Raw genomic sequence first — 16,113 nt, forward strand, 5'->3', positions numbered from 1 at the left:
CCTCACCCATACATATATACAATTGCTGGGTGCATTTGTGTGCAGCTGTGTGCGTGCCGTTTGCTCTCTTTTCGTGGGTTTTGTTATTATTGTTGCAGCCTTTTAGGCGCCACTGTGACGAGACAACAGGCGTTTGCAGCTCTCATCCTTTTGCTTTTACATCAACTGCTTTTGCTTCTTCTTCATCTCCTTTCTATGTGTTTGTATCAGTGTGTGTTTGTGTGTGTGTGTGTGTGGGAGCAAAAGGTTTTCCCACTACGCGAACTTTGTTACAAATTTTTGCGACTTATTTTTCGCCACGAACTCTGCACTCACCACTTTCCAACTCCTTCCAGCCCGTCCTTCCGTCCTGTCATCTTCCCCATTCTTCCATCCTGCCATTTTCCATCGCGTTCGCGTACTGCTTCTGCATTACGTATACGCCACGTATACGTCTGTCGTGCGACAAAAATAGCATCAGTTGGCACTTTTTGGCTCTGGCCACCCTCGAAACTCATCCGCCGCCATAGCTACAGAGCTCCTTGGCTTGGCAACAGCCAAATCCTTTTTATGCTTTTGATTTTTTGACACCCGACTTGGACGTGTTGTTGTGGCTTCGCTCCTAGCCGTCGCTTGTTGTTGCTATTGGGTGTCTTAGTGTCAACATGCGTTGATTCTTTTAAGCCACGACTGCCATCAGCGCCGTCAGGACTTTGTGTAGTACAGTTGCCGCAAGCGATCTGTGATTTGCATACTCAGATGCACTCGAACGTCATGAGAATTGGCATTTGCAAGTGGATTCTGTTGACATGTGATTATACTTACTTTTCAAGTTCTAATTTGAGTACGAAGCATGCTTGTTAGAGCTAAAAATGTCCCTTTATTTGATTACATAATGCATACCAAGCCAATTGTACTTTTTTTTTTATTTTGTTTTGTTGCCCAGAAAGTGGATGAGAAACTGTGCCATTCACCCTGCCCCAAAAAGCGCTGAACTGTTGTAGGTGGCGTCGCTTATTTCGATTTATTGCAACAACGATAAGCACCACCAAGCCGAAGAAGCAGTCGCAGACCCAGAACCACCAAAACCAGCACCACCCGAACTGTTAGCTGCACATCGCCAGTTACCCGAGGAGAAGGGCAAAACTAGCAAACAAGCGCAAAAATCAATTTAAAGTTCAATAGCCTCAGTAGCTGGCTAACTGACTGACTGAGTAGGTGGCTTTGGGGGCGGGTGACTTGGCCCGAACCAAAAAACCAACCAAAAACATAAAGCTCGGGGAAAACTAACAAGACCAAATTATCCACAACTACAGAACGTTGCAACAATTTGCAAGTAACTTGTGTGTGAAATGAAGTTCAAAGTACAAAATGTGGGTTGACGACGGCGGACGAGGCAGCTTTGAAACAAGGAGCGAGACAGGTCTCGATCCTTCTGGTAATAAAACTAATGGCATTCATGGCGTATGCGTAATATGTATGCAAAAGAAGAAGAAATGACAGAGTCAAAGGGAAAAATCTGCATACCACAAGGCATGCCACGAACCAAAAACGTGCCCAAGTATCCATTGATGCAATTATGCGGCGACCAGCGAAGTTGATAAATGGCAATCGTCAAAAGCGCCTGTGGCGGCATTGGCGACACTGTCATCGCCTTTTCCCCCGACCCCTGTCGTGGGTGAACCATTCGCTATTACCATTTACCATTCTCAATACTCTTTATGGATTGAGAAGATGTGGGCGCTCTTCAAAATGCAAATGGCTCTTCGGCACGACACGCAGTTGGAGCTCGAACTTGGGCCGCCCAGACAACCAGACAATGTGCCTAACGAAGCGCACACACCTGGTCTACCTGGACGGCTCTCATCAATTGATTCCATGATGACAGCCGAACAACATTCCGCTCCAAGGGGCGCTGGCTGGCTGAAACCTGGCGGGAAGTCGAGTGTCGAGTTTCTCCCATTTACACCCACCCAGTCGCAGTTATGCTTTGTCAGTGAAAATTGCAGTAGCATCTAGGTGGTGGCACACCTGACAAGTGCCGAGCCAGGTATCACTTCATTTTCGGCTCAGACACTGTTCTGCCCTCACCCCTGCCCTCATCTACTAAGGGTGTCACGTTAATGAAATGTAATTCACTTCACAAAGGACACGAGTGTAAATTGTTTTAAAGTGCACGGCAAAAAACACTTGCTAACTCAACACCCCACTGATGATGGTACAACTGATTTTTATTGCAATAATGATAAAATGCACAAAAAAATAATACACCAACTTCTACATACATACGTAGTACATACATATATGCTGAAGGAGTAGACAAAAAAATGCAGGATGTAGCCAAAAATAGAACAGGAAAGTTTTCCGAGAGCCGAGCGAAACGCGGAAATGTTGAGAACGGTGGGGGCCTTGAGGTGGAAACGGGGCTGAGGGCAATGGAAAACCTATACGGACAACTTGAACACAAAATCCAAACACACACACATACACCCATGCAAGTGTGTACTGTACACACATGTGGCAGCTAAACCGGAGGCGCCAACATGTCCTACAAGTGATTTATTTTTATGTATTTGTTGGTGGAAGGCAGAACAAAAAAACCAGAAAAGGGAAAATAAAATAAAAATAGTAAACGAGAAATGGCGAAGAGGCAAGAGAGCACAAAGTGAAATGCCACAAAAAAAAAAAAAAATAAAGTTTGTGTTACAGTTTGTTGTAATTGTTGTTTTTGGCGGCAGCAGCGGCGGTGTCGTTGCAAGGGAACCGAAGCCAGCCAAGCCAGATTTTCTCCAACTACCCAGCCACCTCCCACTCCCTGAACAGAATCAGCCACAGAAAGTAGTAAAGTAGCAAACGTGCAACTATTTATAACGGCAAAAACCTGCTAAGCGGGCTACACAAACAAATGGCAACCGTGTGGCAGACTGGCAGTGGCAGTTGCAGCCTGGCCAGGGAAGCCTGGCTGGAAGGAAAAAATATCTGTAGCATACTTTTATGCTAACCCGCCGCATGAGCTGATGGCTGGTGGCTAGGGGCTGGGGGCTATCGTTTTGCAAGTTGCAACATTTAGACGCAAATCATGGCAGACATTAGCGTGTGCAAAAGTTTTTCACTGAACGATTTATGCGAAAAGTTTGGGGCTTCTTAGGTACCGGGGCTTACCTCTTACCTGGGCAAAAACTATTTTGACTGACTGTCGTTGCATGTGTCTGATTTGTTTTTGTTTTTGCTTGTTGCAGAGTGCCCCACCGCCATGGATGGCATGGAGCGGTTCGCCTGCCCGATACCCGACCGGCAGGGCAGATACCGCTGCATAGACGATCATGTGCTGTGCGACGGCTTCATCGATTGTCCTGACGGCGAGGACGAGGACCGAAGATCCTGCATGTTTTACAAGACGGTAAGTTACTATTACTATAGACTAGACTTCGAATAAATAAGAGATTAATTAAATCCATTATTTCTTGTATTTTTTGATTAATTATTTGCAGACGAAGGCTCACTTGGATGTGTTAGCGGATGCGTTACTGCGCTGGGCGCGAGGGCGTTAAGCTCCACCCACCCACCAAGCCTACAAACACACGCCGACACTCACACATAAACGACTTCTAAAAGACACCCACACTATAGCAGACAAAAACCAGCCATAATTACAAACAAAAAATTAGTTTTAACGAACCTCAAGTAAAGCTAAAGCCTATTAAGTTTGAAAATTCCACGCCCCAAACACAGACCCCAGTCTTTTCCCTAAAGAGAGAGAGAAGGCAGGGAAAGAAATCCCCAATGGATCGAGAAAAAAAACCCAAAGACAGGACTAGACTTCAGCTCGATGGAGAACTAAATGGATTGCCAAGTAAGAGAAAAACAGGATGCTATTGATTAAAAACCAAAATGAACATTATGACGCAACAGATACTCATAAAGAAAAGATATGATTATTATTACACTATTATTATTAAAAAATTAACTTAATGAAAGCCCAAGACATAAAAAAACAAAAATAGCGGTTATAAATACTAAAGCTACATTTTAATTCAGCAAAACAAAATAAAAGAAGAAAAACGAAATCGAAATCGAGCAAAACAAGAAAATTGTTACAAAAAAAATACGAATATATATTTTTATTTTTCATTTCGAATTTCGAATTTGTTTCGCAGGAACAGAGAGAGCCGATAATGAGGATAAACAAAATTGGGCCTAACTATTTTTAGTATATATTAAAAAAATATATTATAAATATATCTTACTATATGAAATATATTTCGTGTACATTATTTAATTATACGTGTATTAAAGTATAAATGTTAAATAAACCAAAAATGAAATCAAAAACGAAGAAAGCATGGCAAAAAGGCATGAAAATGGCAAGGATAAAAATGAAGTTATATATACATATACACAGAAAAAAAAAACCGACATAAAAATATATATTAATAGTATACATATACCAATAACAAACAAATATACAATTGACGGAATATATTGCATTAGGTTTTATTGCTGATTACTGAACAAGAAAAATGAATGCAATATAATATACTTATATACAAATGCAATAACAGCAAGTTTAGCAAAAAAAAAAATAAGAAAAACATTTACAAATTAGACGAGAAGCAAAAAAAAAAAAACATTTTACATAAAGAAAAAGACTTGACTTCATTAAACCGATTTTGTTCAAATAGCATTTAGCGTTTTGAGTTCAAAGTTCTCTCATTCATATATTTCCATCATATTTTGCCCATATACTCTATTGTTTTGATCATGTGTGTAAATATGTACTTTAATTTAATTATGATTTGCATTTCAAGATCTCTCTCACTTGAAACAAAAAATCAGTAAACAGAAACATTTCCCGTTTTTGATTAGTTCATGAGTAAGAAAAACAGTTCTCACGGAAACGGCAGCTATCTGTAGTTAAGTAAATTTATTTACATTATTAAAAAGTATATTTAAATAACAATGGACTTATAAATATACATGAAAACACGATAAGCTTATAAGCAAAACGACAAAAGCTTGTAAAAATGCTAACTTACCCCAAAAAAAAACTTAAAAAACACAATTGTTTCCATTTCAAAGTTTGATTTCCCAAAAAAATAAGAATTTTCAAAACATTTTTCCGCTCCTTCTATTGAAATTCCAGAGATTCAGTCGTTATTGTGGGCAATTCCCAAAACACAATCAATCAATTATGAAATACAATCAAGCAAATTTTTAAGCCGAAAATTACGAATTAAAATTTTTAAACGGTTGTGTACGCAAACAAATAACGATCAAGGCATTAAAACACGAAAATAAATTCGCAAATTAAAACCAAATAATGAGTAACCACTAATGGGATTTTCATACAAAGTATTGCAATTGAAACACAAGGTCGTCTTTTGTTTTCTTTCTTCTAATATGTCTTTAAAGGACTCTATATTGTTTCAAATGGTTTGATTTTCTTTTGAATGAGTGTATGACAAATGTTTAATTATTTCAAAATGAAATAACATATGAAATTGCGAGCAATAAAATTTCATATCTTATACACAGTACGTATATAAAATTTCGAACAATTAATATATAAATATAATTGAGTATGTGTTTATGAATAAGTTTGTATTTTACATCGATTCCCCCAACCTCCTACCCTCCTATATCAACGATCTTCGTTAAAAACTAAAAACTGAATACTAGGAGACAAGCCTTGGTGTTTTTATTTAATTGATTGATTCAGTAAAACATTTACATAAATAACTGCAAAATAACCCACCTTTAAATATAAAAAGTGAAAAAGTAAATTAATAATAAAACTTCTATGCCATACGAAATCCAAAAATAAAGTAATGAGGCAAGGCGACGTACGTATAACTTTAAGTAAAAAACTAAATACCATAACGAATACTTATGTATGTATATGCAAGTAATTAATTGTAATCCTTGAAATTATGCACAAATTGAAATTCAAACAAGAACAACAACAAACACGCACTAAACTACAACAACTACAACATCAACTAAAAAAACTAAAAAGGACAAACCCCGACAAAAAACAAATCAAATGGCGAACAAAAATTTTAATCACATTTTTTGATCGAGCGGCAGTTAAGGTAAATGGTATACAGAGCCACAAAAACACAGACATACAAATACATATATATTTTTGGCCTATTTTTCTATAATCCTAACAAAGACAAGGACATTTTAAAAGCGAAACCTCTTTAAGGACAAACCCAATGAAAACACACAAGTTCGATTGTAAATAAAAATACTCTTAAACCAAAATATTTCAAGGATTTTCCGATTGAAGAAGAAACTAACGAAGATCGTTTAACACAGACACACACTTTAAGATACCCTTCCTACTTAATTAGATTTTATATATTTAGCTTTTATTATAATTAATTAATTAATATTATTATTTTTAGCCTATTTAATCGATTACACTTTTGATTTAGCCTTCGCTGGCTGTCGCAGAAAACAGTATTGTGTATAAAATAAACAAGAAAATGTGTAAATAAACATATTATGGTCTAAATTAGTGTGAAAAGTGTTTATTTTTTAATTTTAACCGTACTTAAATTACTAAGTGTTTAGTTTTAAACTTATTTTTTAAATACCAAGTAAAAAACGAGAAAAGAAACGGCGCTAAGGAAAAAACCAAAACAGCAGATACAGAATATTAAGCTATGAGAAAAAAACAAAACACAAAAAAAACAATTGTTAAATGTTAAAAGAAGGACATACACATATACACACACACACACACAACCATAGGTACATACACACAGACATACAAATATAAACATACATATATTTAAGAGTATATAGAACGCTCGCCACACCTTAAACTTGTATTTATTTGTATTTGTATATTTGCAGAAGAAATTGAAATTGAAATTAAAATACCGAACAACCCAAAAACTAAATTATAGAGAAAGATGGAGTTTATTAAACGAAAGATTATGTATTATGAACTACAAGTCATAAATGTAGCAAATGAGCGCCTAAGATCGATCGACCTAGTCTACAATTCTTAATGATGATTTTCGTCTTACCAAGCCCTTTACAAATATTTTATTAATAAGTATTTGCTGTAAATAATTTTTGCCTGTCTTCTTTTTGATCTCTTCATATCCTGGCTCTATCTTTCTGAAAACTAATTTCACATTTGTAGAAGGTATTACTTATATCTTTTTAGCATAATTCCCCTTTCTTTTGATTTAGCAACCAACCGTTTTCTTAACTACTTATAATAATTAATTATATATTATACGGATATATGATAATGCAAGAAAATGAATCGAGAAAATACACAAAAAAAAAACAAACATTTAAAAGAAAAAACAAAGAAAAAATGGAAAACAAATACACAACTTAATATACACTGAAAACCAAACCGAAACAAGCATTTCTGATTTTTTACTTCTTCGCAAGACTTTTCAGAATATATATATTTTCTCTTTATTTCTACAACACAAACGACACCAACAACAATCCAGATTGTTGCCACACTAAAGCAGTAAGTCAATAGAATACAACATATGCATGCGATTATCCTTTAATATTTCATATGATTTTGCAACTTTGTGCACATATTTGTCCTTTTGAGTTATGAGTTGTGGCAAGCTGAGAGCCAGAGTTCTTCCGCAAGTCCTTGACATTCGCAGAAGAGCACCTGAAACCGTAAAGTTTGAGATTATTCGGGAATCCTCTTGTAGAACATGCCTTTGGTAAGTTAGTCTGAGTGCTAGCCGGGCCAAAACATCTTCTAACCGGCTAATAGAGCTCTTCACCTGGCAGTAGAACAAACTTTTCAAAACTTAGTAAATAGCATACGTTTCAATTATCAACAAGTAACAAAAATATAACAAAACGAAACAAATTTTTGAAGAAAAGAAGCCCAGAAGAAAGTAGTTTGTTGCAACATGCATAGATTTTGGAAAGGTAGAACCCTCTTATGGTTCCCACAAAAGGTAAAAAAACGGAAAGGAGTACGAATATAGATTTAAATGGATATTATCACGTATTAAATATAAATGTTAGTATAATTAAGTGTACACACACACACAAAAGTGAGTAGATTTGCTTTTGCTTGCCACACGAGTGTTGGCCCAAATGCTTCAAGTTACCCAGCATTATTCACCAAAGAAATATGTGTTTCGATGTAGATGAGTGTTTTAGTAAAATCTAAGAAGTCAAAGATTTAAGCCAAAAATTAAATATACTATATAGAAATTGTGTCCAATGACAATTCGTTTTCGCATTGGAGGCTGCATACAAAGCTTAGAACAAACAGAATACAAACAATAGCTGCAATAGTCTTGATTATGGACATAAAGTGACCTTTAATGGGCATCAGGTGTTGTATGCCATTGAATCGAGCCAGCTTTTTCTGACCTCAAAAGGTCACCAAAAGCCGCACTCAATGCAAACACAACCAGAGCCACTGGTGCAATTCAATGCCACTTTTAATCCGCCCATAGGCACAACCAAACACTAGGTAACACTCATACGAAAAGACACCTTTTTGAAATTTGACCAATTAAAATAAACATCCGTTTTTAGTTTTCAGTTATTGTCTTGATGACATACCAATTTGGGGCTTTGTTGCCGGGTTTTGTATGCAAATTGCTGAAAACAAATTGTTTGTAAATGCAATTTGTCAAAAAGTGACATTAGGTCGTGTTTTAAAACTTGCCAGTGAAGAGCTTCAAGTTTTGAGTTTTCAGACTACAAGCTTAAGGATTTCCCAGGATAATTGATGACCAATTATGTCTACTAGGTTGAATACTTTATTTAATATTTCTAATTGGTTCCACATTATCATTTAACCTTAATTGATGCCATTTAATATGCATGCAATTCATTAAAAATTCGCAACAAATTCACATTCGCCCATCCAGACACTAATAAATAATTTTTAATTGAGACAATTAGCGGAACAAAATATTATGACAAACACAATTAGCATAACCAATTTTGCACTTCTGCACATTTTATGTGATAAATATACAAAAACCAAATTCAAAAACGAATTATATCTATTTAACTGCACCACAAATGCACTTACCCGAAAGAAAAACATTACTGTTGAAACAGAAAAGACAAAACACCTGAATTCGTATTAGAGCCTGATTAATTAGTGATTATACTTTGTGTAAATCGTTGTTGTAGTTTTTTGCACAAATCAGCACAATATGATACTTAGAATCCGGGGGGAAAATTAAACAAATGCCCAATTTCTTACTTACTATATATGTATTTCCTTCTAGTCCTTTGGGTCGACTAATTAAGGTTACGAGGTCTTTAGAGCTTTGAGTTGAGATTTACTTAAAAATTTTTGGGGCAAGCAGATCAGTCTTCCACGGCACTAAACTCCGAATTTCCACTCATACGATAGCAACACCCATTCTCGTTAAGCTTTTGGACGCACAGGGAAGGTCCCGACAAACCCATCAGGAAGAGCCAACTTTTAAAATGGAAACAAATGAATATTTTCGAGCTATAAACGTAAGTAGTCACAAGTACCTTAAATGCAAATCGAAGAAATGTATGTGGATGTGGAGGGCAGGCGAGTAGCGCTACAAGAAAAACTGGCTACACCCACTAGGGCACACTCGTACACATACATTCCCCTCTTAACATGCACACAATCAAGGCTTAAAAGCAATCCGTCCTTAATTGAAACTTTTGAGCGGAATCTCCAGAAAAATACCCAAATATGCCGAAGAGTTCGACTCTAAAATGTTTAATTAAGTCTACACACACTATCCCCACTATAACCCTTCCCTTTTTCCACCACCACGGCCCCTTAAACCAGCTTACACACACACACGCACCCACAAGGACATCCACACTCTCTCACACACACACACGGACAAGCAAATGCACTTAAATTGTAAATGTTGTGATTATAATGCACCGCCTCAAAGTATGCACCAAAATTTTTGAAAAATGTATTTTTGCACCATTTTTAAATGCACAACCAATTAAAATTAAATATTTGAAAAAAATGATATTAATTAAATGTATTTTAATTAAATTAGTTTATAAAGTGTTAAACAATATATTTAACGAGAAAAAAAAGAAACTTGGAGAGGGATTTTCTATTACTGTTATTTTTGTTTCACTTAAAACCAAAAAAAAAAAAGTCAAGAAAAGTCTGCGAAATATATAATTCCACTGACGCAATGTAAATACTCGTACAGAACAAGATGGATGGAATAACGAAGTCTAAATAATTTAGTAATTGTCACTATGTAAATAGACCAAACCGAACACAAATAGAAAGAACAGCGACCGAGACCGAGACAGATACAGATACAGATATAGACACACTCACAGATATATAGATACATTCACGGATACAGATAAAGATAAAGATACCTTATGTAGAGCAACAAGGAAAAGAAAGTCGCAACGACGAAAGATGATGTTTTTAACTTTAATTAGAAAGTGTTTTATGTATTATTATGTATGTATGGTAACCCACACAGGAAGTCCTACTAATAATTTCTAAGCCATTTAACTTGTAAATTATTATGGTTATAAATGTATAATGTAATGTACGGTACACGAATATATATATTATGATAGACATTATACATATATATATATGCGACTGTGCCAGGAGGATGCGATGCGGGTGGTGCCCCAAATAGAAAGACAACTGCGACTAAACCAACCACGATATATAAATGTGTACATGTGTATGGTTATAAATGATACCTACTTCAGTTTGCCTACGATTCCAAACAAAAAAATATATATAAATAATGAAAACAAAAAAAACACGTATAGGTATAAAGCGAATATATATTTCAAAGAAAATACAGCTGCAACCAGATTCGAGTTCAAGCAAAACCCCAAAACAAACAGAAAGCGAAAAAAACCCGATACAATTATTAATATTGAAATTTAATTATATGCATTTGCAGCATAAGGAAAAAACAATGTATTACCAACAAAAAAATCTCTATATATATGTACACAACAAACAACTAATTTATGAGATTATATATATACATATAACAGCAACAGCAACAGAAGTATATGTAAAATTAAATAAAAACGAAGCCTCAGTCAGTATAAAAAAAGGTTCTGTGTTTTCATTATTTTTACATTTGCAGCTGGTCTGGTCTATTTAATATCATTTCATATATCAGGTAATGTAATCTATTTGCAATAAAGATGGTTGCCTCCGGCCGTTATGGTTTTATGACTTATGGAGTAACTTATTTCCTTAGTTGATGTAGCATAAAAGGTAATTATTATCCTCGCCGATTCAGCGTTTTTCTTGGAAGCATAAGCCGGCAAAAGCTCGGGGGATCCTTTGGCGTAAATATTTTGTAAACAAGCAGGTGTCGTAAATTTTAATTAGCCTTGGCCAAAACTAATTTCATGTTAATAAGCAAAAGTAACATCACAATGTGGGGGAAGACTCTGGGTGACATGATGCCATTTTGATGGAGTTTCCATTGCACCCCGGAGTAATGCTGGATCCCTACTTTGTGGTCGCTTGATTAAGCAGCTCCCCTTCACAAGCGAGTCTTGAAGAAAACCAAACCCTAACGAAGCCAACTCATGCAAATAAAAAGTCGCGTAACGCGAGTCCCTCCATCGGGAAATGGCAAAGGTTAAAGGTCGAGAAGGCCACGAAAAAATATGAGCAGGAAGGAGAAGACTGTCATGACCTTTTGCGGAGCTGGAAGAACTCGGCTGTTAATTAAGGTGTGACAAATGCAATCTGCAGACCAGTTAAGCGTGCAATCAGCCAAAGGCCAATCCAGTTGGTTCATTAAAAGGGGATTTAGCCAGGCCCACATCGTATGTCCGTATATACCGCATGCCATCACACATATGGCCCCCATGAAGGTCTAGGCGCGATAAAACAAATGCCAAAGCCTAAAATGGCAGCTTCTGGCATTTGCCATTCGCATTCGCCTTCGCATCGCTTGTAAATAAATTGCCCTTAAATCCGGCTGCAATTTGTTGCACACCCCCCATCGATCCGGTTCGGAGATGAGAGTATCCTGTATCATAGATGCCAGGATGGATAGCAGAACCGAACGTGCCCTGAATCGACCTTGCCCCGGGGGCTTCGAATTATTCGGGGACTGGTGGAGTAACAAGAATCCGTATATGGTGAAAAATAAAACAATTCAATTTGTTTGTCTTGGTTTTGGTTGGTTTTTTGCCTGCTTGGGTTATTTTTACATCAACCAAGAGAATTTTGGTGCAACTGCCAAACAAGTTTTGGCAACAGAACCCAACCGAACCGAAACACCCACTCCTGCTCCAGACTTGGCCAAGAATATATATGCATTCATACTTGTCGCCTAATGCAAAATGTTGCGGTCTGTTTCCATTAAAGCTCCTTTTTAGTTGGCTCTTGGCAATCGTCCTGCGTTGTCCTTGGCTAGCGAACGGTTTCCCCTTCGATATCCCTGTGACAGTTGACACATGCGGGCAGGACCACGCATTCCATATACATATACACCCCGAAATTTGTCCAGTTAGGAGCTGCATTTCGTGGGCTGGACATTAACCCATTTCCAGCAGACACGGCCATTTCTTTTAGCCCAAAACAAAGAAAAAATAAAAATACATTTTGACACAAAAAAAAAGTCGTTCCGTTGACATTTCTTTGTGAGTCTCATAAAATCTGTTGAAATCATTGCCGCCCATTTTTTGTCGTCAGTGTTTTTTTTTTGTAGCAGAATCTCATTTACTTACGCCACGGTAAAAATGTTCTTTTTTTTCTCTCAAATTTTTCGTATCTTTAGATGAGCCATTTTATACGGCCTTTATTAATATTAATGATGCCCGCCACGGATGCTGCAAAATATGTTAAAAATTTGCTTTATATTCGCCTTTGTTGCCTCCATTATCCGCCCGGACTGGTCAAGCTGTGTGTAGTTTTGTTGCACGACATGACGTATACGTGATATTCAAATTAACTTTAGCTCACACCGCCAAAAAAACATGGCTGGAAGTCTAACAGTCAATCAAAAACCAATCTGCATTTACCATGAAGACTAGCCCAGGCCAATTTGCATGCTGATCCAAGCAAAAAAATAACCAAAAACCGAGGAGTCCTCATATTCTCGTAATATAATCATCAAACAGAGACCCAGAGCCCTGTTCTGGGCTATTCTGGTGCAACTTTTCCTGCTGCCGTTGTAGTTTTAATGTCGGAATGGTCGAAATAGTCGAAATAGCAAACCCAGAGGGCCAACTTGGGACAAAAGCCGTGGTGGTGCATGGTATTTGGTATTTGTTATTGTCATTGGTTGTTGCCCCACAATGTAATTTGGTTGGGATTTTCACGACTTGTTGGCTTTCCCCCAGCTAACTTGGCTAACATCACAAACAACGGCTGTTGGGTGCTGTTGTGTGCTATTTTGGTTTCCCAATTTATTTATTTCCAGGCACTTTCTTTGCTCTTCCATTTTCTATATTCAACATTTTCACAATTCATCTACAATTGATGTTGAAATTGCGGGGTGATTTGCGTTTTTTTTAAAGGAAATACTGTTTTAAATATGAAAAAATATTATGCAAAAAAATTATGAATCGATCCTGCCAGGAGTCGAACCTGGAATCTTCTGATCCGTAGTCAGACGCGTTATCCATTGCGCCACAGGACCCTTTGAATATTATCAGAAAAATAGCTTACTCCTATACACAAATCCTCCTTAGAGCATTTGATAGTTCCTGTTAGATATCCTTTTCTGCATATCCTATTTCTGTATCCTTTGTTTTCATTTCAACTTTCAATTCCAATTTTTTGGATTATTCTTTTTCGATTGCGAATAGAATAGAAATTGTTTCGGTTATTTGTTGTGTCAACACCCAGAGAGTGAGATAGCGTCACTAGCACCACTAAAACACCACCAGCCTGCCCCACCCCCGCCTGTTGTGGCGCTTTGATTTCAGTGGCACTGGCAGACAATGGGACGTCTCTAATGTCCCCGGGGGATGCTGGCTGCAAAGTATATTGGAATTGTTCACAATGTGAGCGTATTGTATTTGCTTAATTATTTTGGTCGATTTAAGCGTTTAGCTTTTTGAAAAGAGCTGTCAAACTGCGACGTCAGGATGTCAGTCAGCGACATCAACGAAAGCGAAAAAAAACACCATCAACGAGACACAATGCCATATAATAATCGCGCTAATTTTTGTCGAAGGCAGGAGATTCCGTCTTAAAGTTTTCCCACCAACAGGTCTTGTTTATTATGCCAATATTGTTATGGTAAATGCCAAAAATTTACATACTCCTTGTAAATTCCAAGTTACGAAGAGTCCCTTTCCTCATCTTCGTCCTCCACGCCCACGGCCTTGTCCGGATAGAATTTCTTCAGAATCTTCTGCACCTCGGGAACTAGGGTCTCATAGTCGGGAAACTTGTCCCGTCTCGGCGGACCCTTGTCCAATCCCGACCAGAGCTCGTGCACAGAGGTACGGGCATTTTGAGAGAAGCCGATCTCGAAGGCTCCTTCCCGGGGCAACAGTTTTCCGTACTTGTTCTTCACCAACTGGAACTTTCGCTCCGGAATCCGTTGCGTGAAAAAGGCACCGCATTCATCGGCCTTGGTCGTGAAAATAGGGCACTCGTAGGTGTGCTCCACATAGATCATAGACCGATCCTTGGTGAAGTTCTCGTCAGCGGCCCAGTCCACCTCCTTTTTGGATTTTTTGGGTGGACCTTTTGGCGGCATGGCTCCAGACAAGGGACTCTCCTAATTTTTTTGACCCGAGAATGTATTTTGAAAAATATTACAGAAAGCCTACTGCATCAAGTTTTTTTTAGAAGCCATGTATTAATTTATAATTGCTTTCGTTGATTGATTACTGGGTTGGACTTTTATGATTTTTTGTTATTTTGGCATCTGCTTGTGCTATCCATAAATCTTTTTTGCTTGTTTTGAAAGTACGCAGTGCTGTCCAGAATATTATTCTTGCGACCATTAGCCCGGCTATTTTTAAGCTGCATGACTATCTGAAAAAGCCAACAACTTTTGGGGACACACACACCAAAAAATTGGCCTGTTAATTTGGCTACATTGACTGACAAAGCAGCCGCCTTTTGAGAAGAAACAAAAAACAACAAACAAGAACTCAAATAGATGCACAAAAAATGCTGCCAGCGGCATCGGTGGTAAATATTTTTCTCAACACATATGGGTATATATAGAATCGGATATATACATACGTATTCTCATGTCCACAAAGTCGCTCCAATATAGACGTCAATTTATAGCACTGTCTGTATTCAAGCAGAACAGCTACTCAACAAATTCTAGGCATAACAATAATATATTGTCCGACACAAACATGCATCAACAATAAAACAAAAACATGAATATAGTCATAAGTATTTAAACAAATAAATTTATTTAAATCTGAAGTTCAGATATGGCGACTAAAGGATATCCTTTAAGGGATATTTCGACTAATTGGGCGGCCAATAACTCGGCCTAGACTTGTCCGATTGACAAGTGTCGTATCTTTTCAAACTTAGTAGTTTAAGTACTATTAGTTTCAATCAAAGTCTGATCAACCATAAAGTGACCCTATTTTAACAAATTTTCTAAGGGGTGCCATCATCATTTTGGGAAAAATTTGACACAATTTTTTTTGCATAATTCATTTTATCTTTTGAGGAGATTAAAGGGGATTAGATTCCTAATTCATAAACAGTACTCAGTTTTTGAATTGGCAGACAAATTGTTAAAATATTTACAAAAAATATGATTTAACAGTTTCGGTTTTGGCCGAAAAGTCATGGAAATATGTATATAACTTGTCCAATACTTGATGGTTCAGAAATTGTATTTCTTCCCGATCTATAAACTCTTTAAGCTATAAACATTGTTTTAAAATGTTCCTTATTGGCTGCAGTCTCTTATTTATCTAATATCAGAATTTGAACGATGTATCGTATTGAAGCCCTGGCGTTTGGAAGCCCTGGTTTAGGTGTCAGAAACCCAAAACTTTTGTTTCTTGAGAATTTTTCAACACTTTTAAGTAAATACTATAAAAGGCTGGGTCTGGTCTACCGGTAAGTCAGTCAGATCTTAGGACCCACCCGACACACTCTTTTTTATTTCGTCCAACTTTTTATATTTTTATTTTATTTTATTATTT

At 37.1% G+C, this 16,113-nt stretch overlaps 2 protein-coding genes and 1 non-coding gene across 3 annotated transcripts in view; 1 reads left to right on the plus strand and 2 right to left on the minus strand.

Annotated features, from left to right (window-relative positions):
* jeb (jelly belly) overlaps positions 1-11,039 on the plus strand; it is a 33,025-nt gene extending 21,986 nt beyond the window's left edge. The window contains exons 2-3 of the mRNA XM_017238296.3: positions 3,219-3,379; positions 3,471-11,039. Coding sequence (XP_017093785.2) covers positions 3,219-3,379; positions 3,471-3,530 — 221 coding nt within the window. The 3' untranslated portion in view covers positions 3,531-11,039. The remainder of the gene's footprint in view (positions 1-3,218; positions 3,380-3,470) is intronic.
* Positions 11,040-13,540: 2,501 nt separating this feature from the next.
* Positions 13,541-13,613, minus strand: TRNAR-ACG (transfer RNA arginine (anticodon ACG)). Its single transcript has one exon. It is a non-coding gene; the product is annotated as a tRNA-Arg (tRNA).
* Positions 13,614-14,168: 555 nt separating this feature from the next.
* On the minus strand, positions 14,169-14,767 carry LOC108123060 (selenoprotein H). The gene has a single exon (XM_017237965.3). The coding sequence runs from the start codon at positions 14,682-14,684 to the stop codon at positions 14,259-14,261; it is 426 nt and encodes a 141-aa protein (XP_017093454.1). The 5' UTR covers positions 14,685-14,767; the 3' UTR covers positions 14,169-14,258.
* Positions 14,768-16,113: the final 1,346 nt, after the last annotated feature.

The sequence above is a fragment of the Drosophila bipectinata genome, chromosome 2R, assembly GCF_030179905.1.
Source record: "Drosophila bipectinata strain 14024-0381.07 chromosome 2R, DbipHiC1v2, whole genome shotgun sequence".
NCBI classification, from domain to species: domain Eukaryota; kingdom Metazoa; phylum Arthropoda; class Insecta; order Diptera; family Drosophilidae; genus Drosophila; species Drosophila bipectinata.